This window comes from Schistocerca americana, chromosome 8, assembly GCF_021461395.2.
Source record: "Schistocerca americana isolate TAMUIC-IGC-003095 chromosome 8, iqSchAmer2.1, whole genome shotgun sequence".
NCBI lineage: Eukaryota > Metazoa > Arthropoda > Insecta > Orthoptera > Acrididae > Schistocerca > Schistocerca americana.
Window position 1 is genome coordinate 314,787,519 of NC_060126.1, and position 19,703 is coordinate 314,807,221.

General features: G+C 45.3%; 1 protein-coding gene across 1 annotated transcript in view; it reads right to left on the reverse strand.

The window, feature by feature from the left end:
- Window positions 1-19,703, reverse strand: part of LOC124545794 (Krueppel-like factor 3) — a 97,082-nt gene that overhangs the window by 27,972 nt on the left and 49,407 nt on the right. Inside the window, exon 2 of the mRNA XM_047124740.1 lies at window positions 469-592. Coding sequence (XP_046980696.1) covers window positions 469-592 — 124 coding nt within the window. The remainder of the gene's footprint in view (window positions 1-468; window positions 593-19,703) is intronic.

Genomic DNA, 19,703 nt, shown 5'->3' on the forward strand with positions numbered 1-19,703 from the left:
CATTTCAAACTCAATTACATATAACATTTCAGTGATCTTTATAACTCCGTGTGTTTCACTTGCTTTCGTTTATGGGAACGCAGACATACTGAACGTAATGTCATCTACTAGTTGACACGTTTGAGGATGCGGTCGGTAGCGAACAGGGCCATTCGACTTCCATCGATACCGCTACTCAAGTCAGCAAACGATTGGTGCATGAAACATGAAGGTACATTATTGTTTAACGTCTCGTCTACAAGAGGTCATTGGAGACTGAGCAGACCAGTGAAGGATGGGATAGGAAATCGATTGTGCACTTTGAAAGGAGTTATCCCTGCATTTTCCTTAAGCGATGTAAGGAAATCACGAAAAACCTACATCTCACTGGTCGGTAGGGGATTTAAAGCGTTGTCCTCCCGAATGATAGCCCCACCACCTCGCTCGGCATTAGCGCTTGAAAATGGGAGAGAAGGAGTGGTGTGGTACCTGTATGCGTGCGCTTGTGCGCCTTGAGGTGGGAGCTCTTGGTGTAGACTTTGTCGCAGCCGGCGACGTCGCAGCGGTGGACCTTGCGGCGGCGGAGGCTGTCGCCGTAGTCTCCGGAGGCGATGGAGGCGGCTGCGGCGGCGGCCGGCGTCTGCTGCAGCGCGGGCGGCGACCCGGAGGCGGCGCGCCCGTTGTGCTGCCGCGACGCCGCCGACGCGGGGGACGGCGACGGCGCCGACGAGGCGGCAATGCGCGGCGGCAGGTGGAACGCCAGCGACGACTCCTTCAGCCGCTGCGGCGCCGGGGGCGGAGGCGGGGGCGGCTGCTGCGGCCGCGGCAGCGCCGTCGTCGTCGCCGCCGACGCCACGGCGCCGTTCGCCACGCCCGCAGACTCGCTGCCGCGCGGAGGTGACGCGTCTGGAACGCAAGCAGAGTCCCTGCTCAGACGTCTGTTCTGTTGTTGCCACTACACACCCATATTCTTTAACTAATCAAACTCTCACGTACAAGACGGCTTCAAACGTCTGATCATCTTACGAATGAGTTAATGCGTTACATATTTGACGTTACGCATGGAAGAAACATTAAGTTTAGAAAAGGTGCATGTTTAAAGTTTCTTGAAAATCGCAAAGTGCTCTCAGTATCAAACACTGGATACTAGTATAGTGTGGTTAATCTGCGCTCCGTTTTCAGGGACAGCTAGTTTCTCATGCGACTCACTGTTTATTACGTCGTATATCCTGAACTGTGTGTCGTAAAATGACATACTTTTGCAGGTGCAGTGAAAGAAGGTACATGTGGGTACTATCTATAAAATGTCTTGCAAATAGAACTGGTGAAAAATACAGTGAGACCTCTCTAATCCGTCCTCTACGGGACTGCGAGTATGGTCGAAACGCAAAAAGGTCGGATTATCAGAGGAACGCTTCCGTTGACCCACAACATCACAATACAGTACAGTACAAATTTAATTTCACCTGGGAATACGGTCCATGTTAAAATAGTAACAAAACGAACACATGCACACAGTAAGTAATCTTACACGAAAGTGTAACGTACAGTAGCGCACGTACTTTAAAACACCTCTGTATCGTACAGAAAACATTTTTAACTCCGTCCGAACAGGCCTCGAAACGCACGACGGTACCGACCGACCGACCGCCGTATCATCCTCAGACGATAGGCGTTACTAAATGCTGATTAGACGGGCATCTGGTCAGCACACCGCTCTCCCGGCCGTTGGCAGTTTTCGTGACCGTAGCCGCTACTTCTCAGTCAAGCAGCTCCCCAATTGGCGTCACCAGTCAAGCAACTCCCCAATTGGCGTCACAAGGACTGAGTGCACCCCACTTGGCAACAGCGTTCGACAGTCGGACTGTCACCCTTCCTAGTACTAGCCAAGCCCGACAGCTCGTAATTTCCGCGATCTGACGGGAACTGGTGTTACCACTGCGCCAACGACGCTGGCAAAATATGTTGTTACTGTGAGTGAAAGATTAACATCTGTACATACGTTATTAAAGCACTTCACTGACACGCAGATGATTTGCGCTCAACTGTTTAAAAGATGAGAAATCACATGGTAAAAAAAGGTTCTGGTATTAAGAAGGACAAAAAAATCTGTAATGTTCTTTTGTTTAGCAGACGATAATATTGATTTTGCCGCTATTTTCCGCCACTTCTTAACTTCCAGACTATTGGGGTGGACCTAGAGCTTTGTTCGATGTACTGAAGGGGTATGTCAAACGCATTTTTAGCATCTGCATGTGATACTCGAACCGCAGATTCATTGTCTTCGTTGCCGTCATCATCTTGCTCGTTTTCATCAGTTGTTCGAGTTACAGCGTAAATGAGTTGGTCGTCAGTTAATTGTGCTTCTGTTGTGCAATGAGCATCAGCTGTACTGATCTACTCACTTACGTCACTTAGCTCAACGTCCGCTTTAAAGACAACGTCACCTGTTTACGTTTATTTGGTGCCAGAATTTAGTTTTACAAACTGTAATATGTAAGACCAACACTGAAACTACCTGGCAGATTAAAACTGTGTACTGGACCGAGACTCGAATTCGGGACCTTTGCCTTTCGCGGGCAAGTGCTCTACCAACTGAGCTACCCAAGCACGCCTCACGACGCGTCCTCACAATTTTACTTTCGCCAGTACCTCGTCTCCTACCTTCCAAACTTCACAGAAGTTCTCCTGCGAAACTTTCAGGACCAGCACTACTGGAGATGAACACTGTCACTAATTTATAAAAAAAAATGTGCGAACAATAACAAGTTAAGAACAACTTATTTCACACAAAAAATGATAGAATTATCTCACTTAGCAACGGTCTTCCGCCTACTGATCCACATCTCAGACGATGAGCCATGGACAGCTCCTGCTGCCTCTGGATCACGCGTTCCCGGATTCGAGTCCCGGACGGGTTGGGGATTTTCTCTTCCAAGGGGACTGGGTGTTTGTGTTGTCCTCATCATTTCATCATCATCATATGTGAGAGTGACTAGATTGGATTGTGAAAAGAAAATGGACTGTGTAAAAATTGGGACTTTGTACGGGCGCTGATGACCGCGCAGTTGAGCGCCCCATAAACCAAACATCACCACCATCATCATCGACAGCTCCAATCCAGACTGTAACAGCGACCTGCGTAGGTAAACAAACACCGGAAACACGTAAGCGGACGCTGAGATAAGTGACGTACGTGAGTAGATCAGTACAGCTGATGCTCACTGCACAACAGAAGCAGATTAACTGACGACCAACTCATTTACGCTGGAACTCCAACAACTGATGAGAACGAGAAAGATGATTAATATGTTCAGTGTTCTTGATAAAATAACGTCTCCACTGTTTCATTTAATCCTGTTAATCTTGTAACTGAGTCACTGATGGGAAGGTTACCTCATGTCAAGTTAGTAACTGTGATATAATTTCTCAAATTTAAAATCATCCTTTAGCCCTGGGTAGCATGTTTGGTTACGATTCTACCGTTTTTTCTCTAATTTTTTTATGACTGAAGATCACAAACAGAAAGAAACACCAACTTTGGGAAAACTTCTAGCCTCTGTTTCATTCTGAGAAAAATTGTCCTGACTATGGAATTTGTTTTAACATGTACGAAACTGACAACATTTTTCTGGGCAGTCATAATCCATTAGAATTTTAAGAAAAAATGAAGCATCAGAATTATAGCCATCAGTGGTTTATAAAGACACATTACAGTGCGAATGAATGTTGTCACAGTGATAGTGTTAGAGGAGTATTGTGAATTGAAAGTACTGGTCAAAGTATAACTGTTGTGCTATTCAAGGCACTGGTGGGCTCCTCTTGCAAAGACATTGTAGTGTACGTTGTACACATAGGGCAGTAAGTGATGCTGTGCATTCCGGAGACACTGAAAGGAAAGGTCCACTGCTATGACGCTTGTTATGCGTAATAGTAAAACATTACGCAAAATATTGATGGAACATGCACAAATATAAACAACGAGACTACTGCTACAAACCACTCTTGCCTTGTTTTGCCACATAAAAGGGGTTAACTGCTCTTCGGCGACTTCACCGACCAGTAGCATTACTCTGAGACATTATTTTCTTCTGGGCTGCATCATACTTCGTTTCTTTCCACTTCCCCACATAAATATACCAAATACGACATAATATCACGCGTGATACTACTGATATTGGCCTAATAGACGGGAATGGAAATGGAAAGAACTGTAACAATGGCAAGATGTTCTCCATTTGATCAGACGCAGATGGATTGATCACCTGGACGTATAACTCGCCACAATAAATTATTTCATCAGCGGTAGCGAGAAGTACGTTACTCACAGGAGTACGCATTCGTGTAGCGACGTTGCACTCTCACGTAATGGATGCTGCACTCTGGTACCTCGCGGACATCTTCGCGCAACAGGCCTGATGATTTGTTATAAACGCCGTGAAATTTTCTGATGTTGGAAGTAAAATACGAGTGACAGTGTCGAGGGAGAAGGCAGTGGAATATGCATGCAACATTCCAAAATTTTGTAAGGTCTGTGGTTTGCAAAACAGGGAAGGAACGATACAATCTCGAAATATCCGAGATTCAGCCATCGCCGCTAAAGTGGAAATGATTGGCCTCGAATAAACAATGAACTGACGACATAGAAAAACTACTATTAGGCATTATGTTAAGCGTGAACATTAAAAATGAATTAACTCTGCGAACAAATTCATGTCTGTTTTTCGACTGGATTTCAAAGTTTAGCAGTGATACTTCTCTGACAGCAGCGCGTGTCGGAGAATATCGACACGTACGCTGTTGCTATCTCCCTCCCTCATTGTCGGTCAAAAAACGTGACTGCGCTATCTTCTGGCAAACGGTAAAGGTGCTTTTGGCAAGTAATACAAATGTAACTTACACAGATTGCTTGTCGACTGATAGTTTATGCTACATCTTCTTAGTTGCGTGGCATGCCCTCATAGTTATTGCACAATAAATCGTTAACTACATCGTCTTTTTACATGCGTGACATGTCCTCGTAGTTACTGCACAATAAATAATTAACTACAGCCGCGCGGGATTACCTGAGCGGTCTAGGGCGCTGCAGTCGTGGATTGTGCGGCTGGTCTCGGCGGAGGTTCGAGTCCTCCCTCGGGCATGGATGTGTGTGTTTGTCCTTAGGATAATTTAGGTTAAGTAGTGTGTAAGGTTAGGGACTGATGACCTTAGCACTTAAGTCCCATAAGATTTCACACACACATTAAGTACGTCGTCGCAAAGCCTGAATTCTAACTCAAAACAGCAAATTATGAAGCCCCTAAAGGTCCACTCATCCTGTCAACTATGTGGTCGATCAGCGAAACAATGGAACGGAATAGGGCTAAGCTTCATCATAGTTACTAGAGGCGCACCTCAGACGACCAGACAAACTTCAGAATGATCGTCATCTGCGAGAACACAGGTGTATCATTATCGTGTGGACGAGGCCACATGGATTATGGAGAAGAATGCGACGTGGTAGTGAAAGGCGAGCACGAACTATCGGTTGGCACTCTCCAGCAGCAACAGCAGCAGTTAACAACAAGAAGTCATTATCGGAGGGGCGGAGTACTTACAGTGTGGCTTCGGCGGCGAGCATGGCGAATTCTAAACCTGCAGGACTATCGATAGCGCAGGCGTTCCAAGCGCCACTGGGACGGGCTGAGATCGATAGCGAGGAGGCACACGTATAAATAATGGCCATGGGCACCGGGTGGAGGGGCTCTGTGTGTGTGTGTGTGTGTGTGTGTGTGTGTGTGTGTGTGTGTGTGTGTGTGTGTTGGCGCGCGCACTAACGAGAGAGAGAGAGAGAGAGAGAGAGAGCGGAGGTGCTCCTAGCACTGGCTCTGGCTCTGCAGACTCATGATTCATAAGTGCGACTAGCGGCAACCGTTTCAAGTTATGTACGGCGCTCCACATATTGCGGCAAGTCGCGCGCCTGCTTCTTATCCGGCCGTGAAATTGTACCTGGCAACGCAAACTGCTATGAAATAGCTGAATATTTCTCCGACAACACTTTAGCCTCTGCAGCAAGTTGTACGCTACGCATCCTCCACCGGTATCTACATCTTTAATCTGACGTAATATATTCAGTGACATGGAAAGTTTGCTGCACTACTACATAAGCTGCGAATACAAATGTATGGCACTGGGAGTCGTTGTAGCGTCCTGAAAATTGTTAATTTTATCTTGTTACCCGTCATGAATGTCGTTGAAGGCGAGGTCAGTGGGCAACTGTTCAGTTCCAATAATGCTAGAAGATAGAAAGCCGAAACCATGTCAAGAAAACTTGTCACTCGACATTCGGAATGCACAAGCCGGTACGACAGGAGAGCGCTGTCCTGTGCAGTGTCATTTCACTGCGACTCAAGCACGAGTTCCATCACTGTATCACTATAAAGGAATGAAAAGAGGTGCGTATTAAGCAAACAGCACAAAAGTTTCGGTAAAACAAGTGCATTAAAATTATTACAAATGGCGCGTTCTTCATAAAACCAAGAACGATCTGAAAACTTAACCAGCTACTATCTAAATCAGAACTGGAAGTTCAAGTGTTACTTTCGGGAGTGGAGGACTCGGGTATCAATAATCTTATTTCACTCAATCATTGGGACAGTTACGCATAACAGTCTATAAATTCAACCGTCCAAGTTCTGCGCGATTCTGGCGATGAAATCAGCTATACGATGAGCTGAGCCCCTTGGGGAAAAGATGGAACAGTAAGTAAAGTGTCTCCCAGTTCATTTTACTTTCCTCTCCGAAGAAGGAAAAAGACGCACTGGATTTGCTGCAAAAGAAGTTGTCCAAAAATGCAACATTCACTGTGGCACACGAAGTATATGCCGGACATGAGACCCTTGTAAATGTAGTGATCACTGATATTATTTTGCAATAGTTTCTCTGTTATATAGCATGCTACTGCCAATTTCTCCAGTTCCGCGAATTTTGCATAAGTAATGTGCTTGGAGTAGATTTAGAATTGTCCAGGTTTCCTTTTGGCTTTAGAATAGAATGAAGGAATCACGTGGCATCTGGAAGAAGACGACTCTTTTTGAACTAGGATCGTCTGGGAAAGTCAGGTCCAATCTGTGTGTCGAAGCTTTCCGTAGAGAGAACGCTAAGAGCTTCCAAAATTGAGCTTGGTTACTGGCTCGCCAATACCGCCGTTGTGTTTAGGAGTCACCTTCATACATCGAATGCCACGCTGTTGTCTTGTTCAGTCCGAAGACTGGTTTGATGCAGCTCTCCACACTACTATATACGTGCAGGCCTCTTCACCTCTGCCTAACTACTGCAACCCACATCTACCTGAACCAGCTCACAGCACTCATTTTGATTCATTGACGCCTCAGGATATATTCTGTCAAGTAATTCTTTCTTTCAGTCGTGTTATGATAAGTTTTTCTCTCCAATTACATTCAGCACCTCTTAATCAGTTATACGCTCCATTTGTCTAATTATCAGTAGCACCACATTTCAAAAGCCTCTACTCCCTTCTCAACACATTCCACTTACGCTACACAAAACTTTCAGAGAACATTTCCTCATATTTACATTTCTTTTCGAATACGGTAATACGGTAACTCTTTTCGTGCTATTGCCAATCTTTGTTTTATATATATCCTCTCTACTTCAGCCGCCGGCCGGTGTGGCCGAGCGGTTCTAGGCGCTACAGTCTGGAACCGCGCGACCGCTACGGTCGCAGGTTCGAATCCTGCCTCGGGCATGGATGTGTGTGATGTCCTTAGGTTAGTTAGGTTTAAATAGTTCTAAGTTCTAGGGGACTTATGACCACAGCAGTTGAGTCCCATAGTGCTCAGAGCCATTTGAACCATTTTTTCTACTTCAGCCATCATCCATTATTTTGCTGTGTAAACAGCAGAGTTAATCTAATACTTTCACTGTCTCATTTCCTAATATAATCCCCGCAACATTACCTGATTTGCTGCGACTACATTCCACATGCCATTTTAAGTCTTACAAGAATAGTGAACTGTGAAACGCTAAAAATCTTAGAGATAAGCGAACCAGTAAACCCCAGTAAGACTATCTCCACTTGAGGGGGCAGGGAAGTTCCTGACGACAGAAGGGTCAAATGGAAATTTCTGGACCGCTTCGCTGAAGACTCAATTTCGCATGTGACGTTGGCTGGGCGGATAGTGGAGAACTTTGTATTGTCAGAGCGTTACCTCGTGAGATATATGGCGCCGGCGAATTCAGCAGGAACAGATAGGACAGTCTGTTCCCGGCGTGGAGTTTATTGTAGAGAAGTTGGCATTCGCATGGCGTACGCTGCGCCAGCGCTTCGCGCATACCCAAGTAGCGGATTCCTGCTGTCAGCTGCCCGACGCAGGTTCCGTTACAACTCGCAGTAGCGCACAGTTGTATACATGGCTGCGCATACTGACTGCCGGTTAGTGTTTCTGATTCCGCTTAGGGAGATGAGAGGCAGTCGCAAGCACAGTTCACGTCTTCGTCGACGCTGATAGGGCTGGAGTTTCCCCTAGCAATGCCTGGATTCAATGCGACAAAAAGAACCAAGTTGTAAGGTAGCCTTGTTGGAGATGTGCGCGCTGTTACGCCTGATTCTTCTCTGCATGACGTGGGTGGCGTAGTAATAGTCACTATAACAGCTGGAGTATTTTGTCGTTAGTTTATTGTATGGGCTGACTGGGGTACGTAGGCGTGCGCGTACAGCTTAACGCGCTACCTAGCGAGACATGGAGATGCCCCTCACCAGAATCGAACCTGCGCTGCAGACTGTCGGCCGCTGGCTGACACACCGGCCAGCCCGAGTTATGGTTCTTAGGCGATTTTCTCCGCTCGATCAGGCAAATATAGGGCTGATTCCCAATCTCCGTCTCACAATGTACAATGCAGAGACATTTAAAACACGGTAACTGACAGCATAAAGTTTATACGCGGTACTTGTTGTAACATGGACATATTAAAAACTGAAATGCACAGCACTGATGTTCCAGAATAATCTTTATTTTACAATTCGCTGTCAATCGGGTTTGGGTTTTCTACGGCATCCTCAGACAACTTAAAATTAAACAGACAATCCACACAACATCAGCGAGAGTTGATAGCTGTACAAAAGTTGTTTCCCAAAGATTTATGACCTTTTAGGGCCATATATCTTTACAAATATAGAAGCATAATGAAATTCACAAAGAAGTTATGAACAATAAATTATATATTGCTTTAAATACAAAGATTAAAAGTATAACAATGTTCAGAAGAAAAATGGCATACTAACGAGTATTGGCCCACACTACTATGTAATGTGAAGAAAGTAACTTATTCTTTTTTGTCTGTTCGTCTTATTCACCAGTTATAAAATAAAGTACGCCCAAGAGTCCACTTCCCTAGGTGGGGAGGATGGTTAACGCCAATGAGGATCTGTAACGCCTAATAAATGCCACATTTCCAATGTTGCTTTGAATGGAGTCATTTGTGAGATTCTATTGGTACTCACTCATAAAGCTTGTTCTGAGGGACTGATGATCTCGTAGTTTTGTCCCTTCACTCCCGAAGGCAACGAACCAAAGCTTGTTCTGGACCTCTGTGGTACGGTGGCTAGGATTCGTGATCAAGTTCTTTTAAACGTCACGATGAATCTACGGATGAGCAAAAGGCCTGTATGCCAGATAATGCACACTGGCAAGTACTGTAGGCCAACAGAAAGCCTGAACGTCTCATTCAGTGCCCTGTCGAATGCCGGCTGGGGTGGCCTAGCGGTTCTAGGCGCTACAGTCTGGAACCGCGCGACCGCTACGGTCGCAGGTTCGAATCCTGCCTCGGGCATGGATGTGTGTGATGTCCTTAGGTTAGTTAGGTTTAAGTAGTTCTAAGTTCTAGGGGACTGATGACCTCAGCTGTTAAGTCCCATAGTACTCAGAGCCATTTGAACCCTGTCGTATCTTCGACATGGATAGTGCGCCTGCCACCGAATGACACAATGATGATGCCGTTACTCTTCGAGGTCGAGGCTTATGGCCCCATGTGCTACCGTTTTATCGAACTCAGAATGTCATTTCTGGCTTCTACTTTCATCTTTATGTTATAACACTGTTGCTTGAGTGTCAGTGTGTGATCACGTGTGGCATCGACGTACTTTGGGTACGACTTTACAATACAACTGCATTTTTTGCCGTAAGGCACTGAGATTGCGATGTGTTTGTCTGCGCTTAAGATAGAAAGCAGACAGTTGGTTGTAACAAGGCTTTTGGCGTAGTTGATTCTCGTTTCATCGTATGGAACAACAATATTTCACCTTCGATATTTCGGTCTTCATGAAGGCGAGTCGATGACTAAACTCTGAGTGTCCAAACGTGGCTATTTATATGCTGAATTGCTAAAATCACTTGACACAATGAGATACTGTGGAGTAAAATGCGCATGCATCTAAGACAGTCGCCACAGGAGCGCCAGTCATAGATAAAACCTGTGCGTCTAACAACAAAATTTAGCAATCGCCGAGTGAGTAAATCCACAGTGCTTGGAAATTATGTGCTTAATTATTACAATGGATGCCAGGTCTCAGAATGTCAGGTACCGAAGACTGGGAGCAATAATCGCTCTGAGAGAGCGGACGGGAAATGAGTGGTCTCCGTGAACTGTCGAATTGGAAACTCACGTCTGTATTGAGCGGGTTGTCTGCCAATTGTGTCTGAGCAGCTTGCTTGACTACTTAATAGGATGAGGCCTTAAGGCGCACAGTAAACTACATCTCATGCAAAAGGAATCGACCGATTTGCTCCATTTGCCTAACCTGGAGGAAGCGGGTAATATTCAGAAGGTCTCCCTTTACCATAGGACAGATACAGGAAGACTAGAGTTGGTTATAGAAATTGTACCTAGCCCACGGGCTATCCAAAACACTTCACCCTACCTGCCTATCGCCAACAGGACCCGAGGTATGAGCCCCGGAAAAATCCCGATTTTATGCGCGGCGCGGCGTTCTGGAAGATATTTGGCAGCGCATGCTGTCACATACCTACCGATATTCTATCCGAATCTCACAAGTTTATTCGAAGCATCTACTCCTGAGAGGACTCGGCCTGAGATTGCCACGGTTACTCATTGCAGGGAGCAGAAACAAGGTGCGGTGGTGGTGTCCATCCTTGAGGATGAACTTGGTTTCTGCCCAAGGGAGCAGGCAGCGGAAGGCGGCTGGCGGCACGGAGAGAGGCCCGTGGCTGCGGGCGGGCGGCCGATAGCCGCTCTCCTCTCCGCTGCGCGGCGCGGCGCCCTGCTCGTCATTACAGATTGGCCACGCGCGGCCGCTACGTGATCGACATTTAGCCACACGGCCGCCGCGCCGCACGCACGCCGCGGCCGCAGCCGCAGCCGGAGGTGGCCCAGCATCACAGCCGCAGGCTTCTGCCACCCTCACTGCCTAGCGCTCTACTAAACACCTCGCAAATCACGATGCACAACCCATTTGACCAGTCACTAACGGTCGCAGCGCGGCAAATTAATCGCATACATGACGCCATTGAGGCCAATCGAGAGTAGTTTTCCAGCGTTTCAAGTCCTCATCAAAAAGGCTTGACAGAAGAGAAGGAACGAATTCAGTGACGCGCTGCTACAATCGTAACAACAGAGGTGCTCGGAGAACTTCAAATATCAGTCGTGGACGAAATATGAAGTAAATCTCGCGAAATCGTGTTGGCTAAATGCAGACAACCTGTTTTCGAGAACGACTGTGCAAAAACTCTGTTACCACCATCGCATATCTCACGTGTCCATCACGAGAACAGGGTAAGAGATATTAGGGCACGCACACACACACACACCCACACACACACACACACACACACACACACACACACGCACGTCGTATCAGACAGTTACGTTTCCTTCATCCAACAGGCGGCTCTAATAGGACATAAAATCGCTAATCCCTTGCGGAGTATACGCAGCGTATCCTTCCTGAGAATCGTCTGGCAATTTCTCTCGTGTTTCGGCAGATATTCACTATTTCGGACTTAACTTCTGAGGTCATCAGTCCCCTAGAACTTAGAACTACTTAAACCTAACTAACCTAAGGACATCACACACATCTATGCGCGAGGCAGGATTCGAACCTGCGACCGTAGCGGTCGCGCGGTTCCAGACTGTAGCGCCTAGAACCGCTCGGCCACCCCAGCCGGCTTTCACTATTTCGCTTCTGAAATATGTTGCTGGAGTCGGCCCAAACAAACACTGCCTGTCAAGTCTTTCGTGCGATGCCCGATGTTGACGGAAAGCGTCGGTTCCATCCCCGTTTCAAACAAAACGATTTTTACGGTGGAATCTTACGTTCAGTTCGACAGTATAGTCACATTTTAGTCCTTTGCGATGTTTTTTTTTATCAATATGTATTAACAGTGACAGCAAAACATGAAGAATAACCAGTACTTCGGCAGCCGCATCAGCGTCCTGGCCCGCGCTGACTGCTACCGCCATGCAGTAGCGCTGCTCAGTCGCTGCTGGAGTACTGGTTATCTTCGGGTTTTGCTGTCCCTCTTAACATATACAGAAAAAAAGAATATCGCACTAGACTAAACACGTAAAATTCACCTTTAAAAGTCACTTTGTTTCTAACTGGAAACAAACCACGCTTTCCACTGACACTGACCATCGCGTGAAAGACGTGATGAGCAGTGTTTGGTTGGGCTGACTCGAGCTACACCTTGGAAAAACCGAAACGCAAGCATCAGAGAAAATGCACGTGACGACCCTCAGGAAGGACACCCGGTGTGTCAACGTAAACCTGGATTAGAACACCAAAGTGACTGACAGCTACTTGTTTACAGACCAGCAAACACAGCAATAACCACTCACAGATTACGCTTGGTCACCCCATCTTGTTCGCAGTCGTAATGGCGCTCTCCTTTCCCACGCACCGATTCCCACAGTCAATTGCACACGACGCTTATGCCCAGTAACGTAAGAGTTGTAATTCGTTTTTCTATTTACATTCTTTCCCTGCGTGAAGTGGTTTATTTTACGCTACTCAATGTCAGAAACAAACTGTGCAGCTGCGCATTAAAGTGATCAAGCTATTACCGTCCCGCTAAGTAAACCCAATACTGCACACTGACGTGAAGCGTGTGAATGTATTCAGAATGCGAATCCACACCTGCTGCTGCCGTAGCCATATAGCAGGCGCGGGCCAACGCGAACCGACAGCATCGCACCGTTCCAAGCTAGGCTGCTTGACACTCAGTTATTTAGCTGGTGGTGTAGAGACAAGAATGGAAGATCGGTGTCCACATCATATGTCAGTAACTGTACAGTCAGCGTGCGCTGCAGCACTCGGTACGACATATCTGAATTACTACGGGTATTGTACGACACTGATGCTAAGGACTTACAAGAACCGGTATGCGCTACGTACCATGTGTTGGAATACAGTGTACATATTTTCAGCAACCAACGGCTTCCTCAAAGGAAGCACACTCACGGCCAATATGCTCACTTCTCAGCTGTAAAAATTCAATGGAAGAGCTACATGCGAGAGACAAGTAAGGTGATGCAAGAAACGGACTAGACGGCTTAATCAATTGCAGTCTCCCTCGATATATCACCACGTTGTGCAGAACACGTAATAGCACGGCCATCAGCAATACTGTCACGCAGCTCCACTGGTCTAATGCGTACATTAATTAGTAAAATGTCTTCTGTGTCATTATACAGAATGTCCCAAACGTAGCTATGTGGTGACGTAAAGGCAGAAATATGGTGCGGCCATTTCTTTGTAACGCTTGTCAGACATTCTTTAAGTAATTTTGTTACCGATAATTGGCAATTTTTACCTGTCTGGGCACTTTAACACCAGTAAAACTTACCTGAACCACTGAAAGTCATTACGCCTAGAAGAAAAAGCCACAACATGATCAGAGGATTTGCATGTTGTGTGCATTAAACGGATAGAGTGTTACAGGGCCATTTTCATTCTAAGGTACGATCACTGCGAAACATTACCCCACCACCACTCAGTAGCCTGCAGCGGGCCCAAATCAAGATGCCTGATTCAAACAATACAGGCCAACCACACACATTGATCTGCCATCTGTCCAGGCCTTAATGATCGTACCATCTTCAGTGACATCAGGTTTTTTCCGTGTCCATACCTGTGAGGATCACTGAACGGTGTGGTACATAAGAACCTGTCATAGGCTGCGGACAGCCGTAACCCAGTGCATCGCACAGGTAATTTTGGCAATACTCCAGTAAACGTCTCGCTATATACATAGAGAATACACAGACATTTATGCAGGCTGTAACAGGACATTTCAAATATCATTCGTAGAGAAAACTGCTCTGCCATAAGTACTATTTTAGATTTAAACGTTAAACTTTTAACAGTTCACCCGTTTCTGACAACATGTCGACAGCTTACATCAGTAGCCAAGAGATCACTGTGTCTGACGGACACAAGCGGGATCCAGGTACGATCTCAGTAGTGCCAGAAACTGAGGTTCTACGTGAAGGAGAAATAGTAGCTCCAGTTTCGAAAGCCACCACCAACGACCGGGAAAGCAATCTGCTAATACATATTCCGTCAATGCTTATTCCCGATGACGTGCTGTGTCTTCGTTACGCGATATTCTCTTCTTAATCATGAAATACGTACTCTTTTTCATTACATGTATATTTTTAAAACTGGAGAATGTATCACTGTAATTGAAATCCATATATTAAAAGTCTGATTACGGGCAATAATGTGCCGCTTCTTGTTACTGAAGGGGAATGACTATTTTGTTTCAACGTACTTTACACTAAGCATCTGTTCTTACCCGTCTTTTAGGAACAGTGTGCTATCGGTACTCGTCTAGACTTGCAGAATTCCCGGCAAAAGAAAGCAATTTTGTATGTGTAGTATTCCAAAACTTGTAATTTTTTTCAACATAAGATTGCTCAGCCAACCGGCTGCAAATAACTGGTACATTGACCTAGGTTTCGACACCTTCATCAGAATGAAATTGTGATAAACCTTAAAATTACACTGCGAAAAAGCAACGGTCAGAAATTACAGAAGTTGTGCTCACGTCAGAAATAAAAATAAAACATTCCAGCCTTTGTCACGTGCGACTAAATAGGAACAATATCTGATGTTTTATTTTATTTTTGATGTGAGCATAGCTGCTCTAATTTACCATTGCTTTTCCACAATGTAATTTTACGGTTTATCAAAATTTCATTCGAAGACACCTTCAGAGGGTGTCCGAATCCAGGTCAATGTACCGAGCAGTTATATGCAACCGGTCGGCTGTGTGATTCCTATGATTGAAAGATCGCAATGATTAACAGTATATGCCGCCTGGATAAAAAAATTTTTTGGTTACAACACAGATTATAATCAGGCAATCTCATGTTCTGGTAGTCGACGAAAAGTTTTTATTCAAACAGCAGCTTATCCTCGTGACTGTGATGTTCTTTAAGCAATCATGATCGATTCAATACTTAGACGCAGCACAAAGGCACTAGAGAAATCAAAATGTATACGAAGATGGCAAGACGGCGTTTCACCTTGAACGCACAAGAAGGAAGCCCTGCACCGTGTCGCCTCTCTATTGCCCTCTGTATACCCAAGGACTATGGTTTGTGTCGCACAGAATGCTCTCGTAACGAAAATACCACTCTCCTGAGCAAAAAGTTTCAACGACAGCAGCCAACCTACCAATCAACGAGCCTTCCTCATATTCACTGCGGAACAACCCAAAGAGTACCGTTCGCGCTCGCTTCCATCTTTAATAACACTGGAATCCGGTCGCCGTGATATTTTTCCGCATTGCGGTTCACTTTGTGATACCGAGAGCGTTTTTCCTGCTCTTAGTAGCGCAGCGGCCCACGAGACGGGTCGCGAATGACAGGGCGCGTTGGAACGTAAAGATCAAGGATAAATGAGGCGACCACGTTCCATAGTCAAGCGGGAGTCCCCAACAGCAATACTTCTGTATCTGTAACATGTCACGTGTACCTCGTGATACAGTTATTCTGACTGAACCGCGATTTAACATCTCGTAAATCGAAATTTAGTACGTGGTTTTAGGATGCAATCTGAAAAATATGATCAATGTCACAACGCTAACTAAATATTAGTACGCATTCATTAAACATGAAGCAAATTATTTATCAGTCTACACTTTTCTGAAGAAATATTTCTGCACAGCAAAAAATTTCGGCTGGTCATGAGGCGAGGGAACAATCAGAAACGATCAAGTACATCTGTTGCTGGTCTGTATGAACGATTCAGAAAACATTTTGAGCAGACCTTTTACGTTGTTTGCACATGATGTTGTCATTTATTGTCTTGAAAAGTCATTACATGACCAAAACCAATTGCAAAATGATTTAGATGCGACATCTGTATTATGGGAAAAGTGGGAAACGACTGTAAATTAAGAAAAGTATGAAGTCATTCACATGAGAACTAAAAGGAATTCGTTAAATTTCGGTTACACGATAAATTACACAAATTTAACGGCTTTGAATTCAACTAAGTACTTATGGATTAAAATTACGAATAACTTAAATTGGAACGATCACGCAGAAAATGTCGTAGGGACGGAGAACCAAAGACTGAGTTTTATTGGCACAACACTTACAAGATGCAACAAATCCAATGTGAAGAGACTGCCTACCCTACGCTTTTCTGTCCTCTGCTAGAGTATTGTTGTGTGGTATGGGATCCGTTTCAGATATTATTGACGGAGGATATCGAAAAAGTTCAAAAAAAGAGCAGTCCGTTTTATGTTATGGCGAAATAGGAGAGAGACTGTTACAGACTTGATACTCGAATTGGGGTGGCAATCATTAAAACATAGGTGTTTTTCGTTGCAGCTAGATCTCGGGTATGGTCACAGCAAACAAACGGGTACCCCTGTCGTAGAGGAGAATATACGCACTTGCAAATATATAAGCAAATCAGTACGATAATTGAAGAGAATTGAATGCACGAACCTTTTACAGATTTTTTTGAGCTAAGGTACAGCTAGAAGCAGACCAGACCTAACAATCATACTACAATTCCTGTCTCAACAAAATTTCCAAGTCACAGCTGAAGCAAAAGACATGTCTTCTTCAGCTCTGAGTTACATCACATTAACTTGTCTTTAAAACCAACCTCTATAATAGAAAAAATACAAATATGCGGATAAGGAAGATGAAATTACTCACTTCGCTGCTGTTCATGAAATAGACCACTACCAGTACTCTTACACTCGCTAACGCCGCAGCCATGTAAAGACGCCAGGAGAGGCCATATTAAGTACCTGGGAGTCCGGTCTAGCCTAGTGTCGTCTAGCAACTCGTGTTCCATCTTTTAAGGAAAATATATCGCGGTGTCGGAGCTCTTTAGTTATGTATGTTTTTTTCCTCGTACCTAGCAACTCGCTAAGAGGTACCACGTAGGCGAGTGAGCATATACTCTTCGAATTACAACGTGGGGGTAACTAATTGCAATAAACCGCAACAACCGAGCTAAAGCGACAGGGAGCAAGATCCTCGTGTCATCCACACCCACGCAGACGTGCTCGAGCAAGCGCAGTAGTTACAGATGATCCAAAGGCGGCGAATACCTCCAAGACGGGTCGTTATGGCTGCGATGGACGTCCACACGGTCGGAAATGCTGCTTGGCGAGTGTGACGAAAGCCATCGCAGTTGTATCCGCTACTAGATGGCGGCACGGGTGACTAGGGCTTCGACCTATCATCGTTACAGTTCTTTGTGAGCGCTAATGGTTTTGCAGCAACATTACCACTATAAACGTTTGCCTTTCACTGCCTCCAGGCATGTCAGTTCCACAATCTGTATCAACGTCATCGATCAGGCACTTTCGTACAACCCCTCGAAAATACACTATAGAACTACACTGTCGGAAAAAAATCGCAGCACCAAAAAACAGTGAATTTAGAATAATTAAACTTCGGGAATACTTTTATCTAGGTAACACATTTAAGTGATAAACACTACAAGATCACATGTTAATTTAAGCGTGAGATAATTCATTGCAAATGTGAAATGCTGGTACATTAATAACCGGTGTAACTGCCAGGATGTTGGGTGCAAACATGCAAGCATTTTGTTGTACAGGCGCCGGATGTCAGCTTGCGGGACGGAGTTCTTGCACTTGGTTGGAGTTCCATTGCTGTTGCACTTAGTTGATCAATACAGGGCCGGTTAATGCTGGTTGTGGATGACGCTGGAGTTGTCGACCGCTGATGTCCAACACATGCTCGACTGGAGACAGATCTGGTAATCACGCAGGCCAAGGCAACATGTTGACAATCTGTAGACCATGTTGGCTTGCAAGAGCGGTATGTAGGCTAGCGTCGTACTGTTGGAAAACACCCCCTTGAAGGCTGTTCATGAATGGCAGCACAACAGATCGAATCACCAGACTGACGTACAAATCTGCAGTCAGGGTGGGTGAGATAACCAAGAGAGTTCTCCTGCTGCCACACGAAATCACACCTAGGATCATAACTCCAGGTGTAGATCTGGTGTGTCTAACACACCAGAGAGGTTGGTTGCAGGCCCTCAATCGGGTTACTTGTAACCAACACAGCCATCACTGGGACAGAAAACACACAACAGACCTTAAAACAATGCCCTCCAATGAGCTCTCGCTCGATACAACTGTAGTCGCAAATGGCAGTGGTTTGGGGTAAGTGGAGTGGACACTGGAGGACGTCTGGCTCGGAGCTGTTCTTGAAGTAACTGATTTGAAACATTTCGTTTTGTCACTGTGGTGCCAACTGCTGCTGCAGATACAGCACGATGCGCCACAGCCATATGCCGTACGACGTACGCGAAGGTCTTCACTCTCGGCAGTGTCACGTGACCGTCCAGAGCCCGGACTTCTTGCGACTGTACATTCCCATGACCACCGCTGCCAGCAATCATTTACAGTGACTACATTCCTGCAAGGTCTTTCTGCAATATCGCGGAAGGAACATCCAGCTTTTAGTAGCCCTATTACGACCTCGTTCAAACTCAGTGACTTTTTGACAATGGCGTCTTTGTCACCTTAAAGACATTCTTGACTAACATAAACTCACCATCTCCAATCTCAAAGGTAACTAACGCTCACGATCGTTACAGCGTGTATTTAAAACGTATATGATTTGCATCCTCATGCGCGACTGACGGTATAATTGAATAGACACCTTTCAGATGTAGAAACATGCCTACCAATTTTCGTTTATGTCGCACAACTCCTTCTTGATACTGCAATTCTTTTTCGGTCAGTATACTACGCTGATGTAGTGGTGGAAATGTGTACCAGATTGTGGTTCACGAAGTGAGTGTTAGAGGTTGCATATCTCTACGAAATAAGTACCTTACATGGCAATTTGTGACCACTGGTTGTTTATATTGGGTGCTTGTTGTATCTAGCTAAAGAAATAAGAGCTAGATGGGTTGGTTGACCCATGGCGTCTTATTCTGGCGGGGAGAAGGACGTTAAAGAAACACTAAGAGGAATTCAATGACAGAAGATGTATGAAAAAAGCCTTCTGTTTCACTTAAGGTAGCATTTTCAACGGTATATATATATATATATATATATATATATATGGCGACAGACCAGGAGAAGGCGCAGTGTGTCTTCTGGTAAGCAGAATCCAAATCTGTGACTACGCCAATATAGTATAGGAGGACATCGACGGCAAGAAGCATAATGAGATGTTCCAAAAGCAGAAAA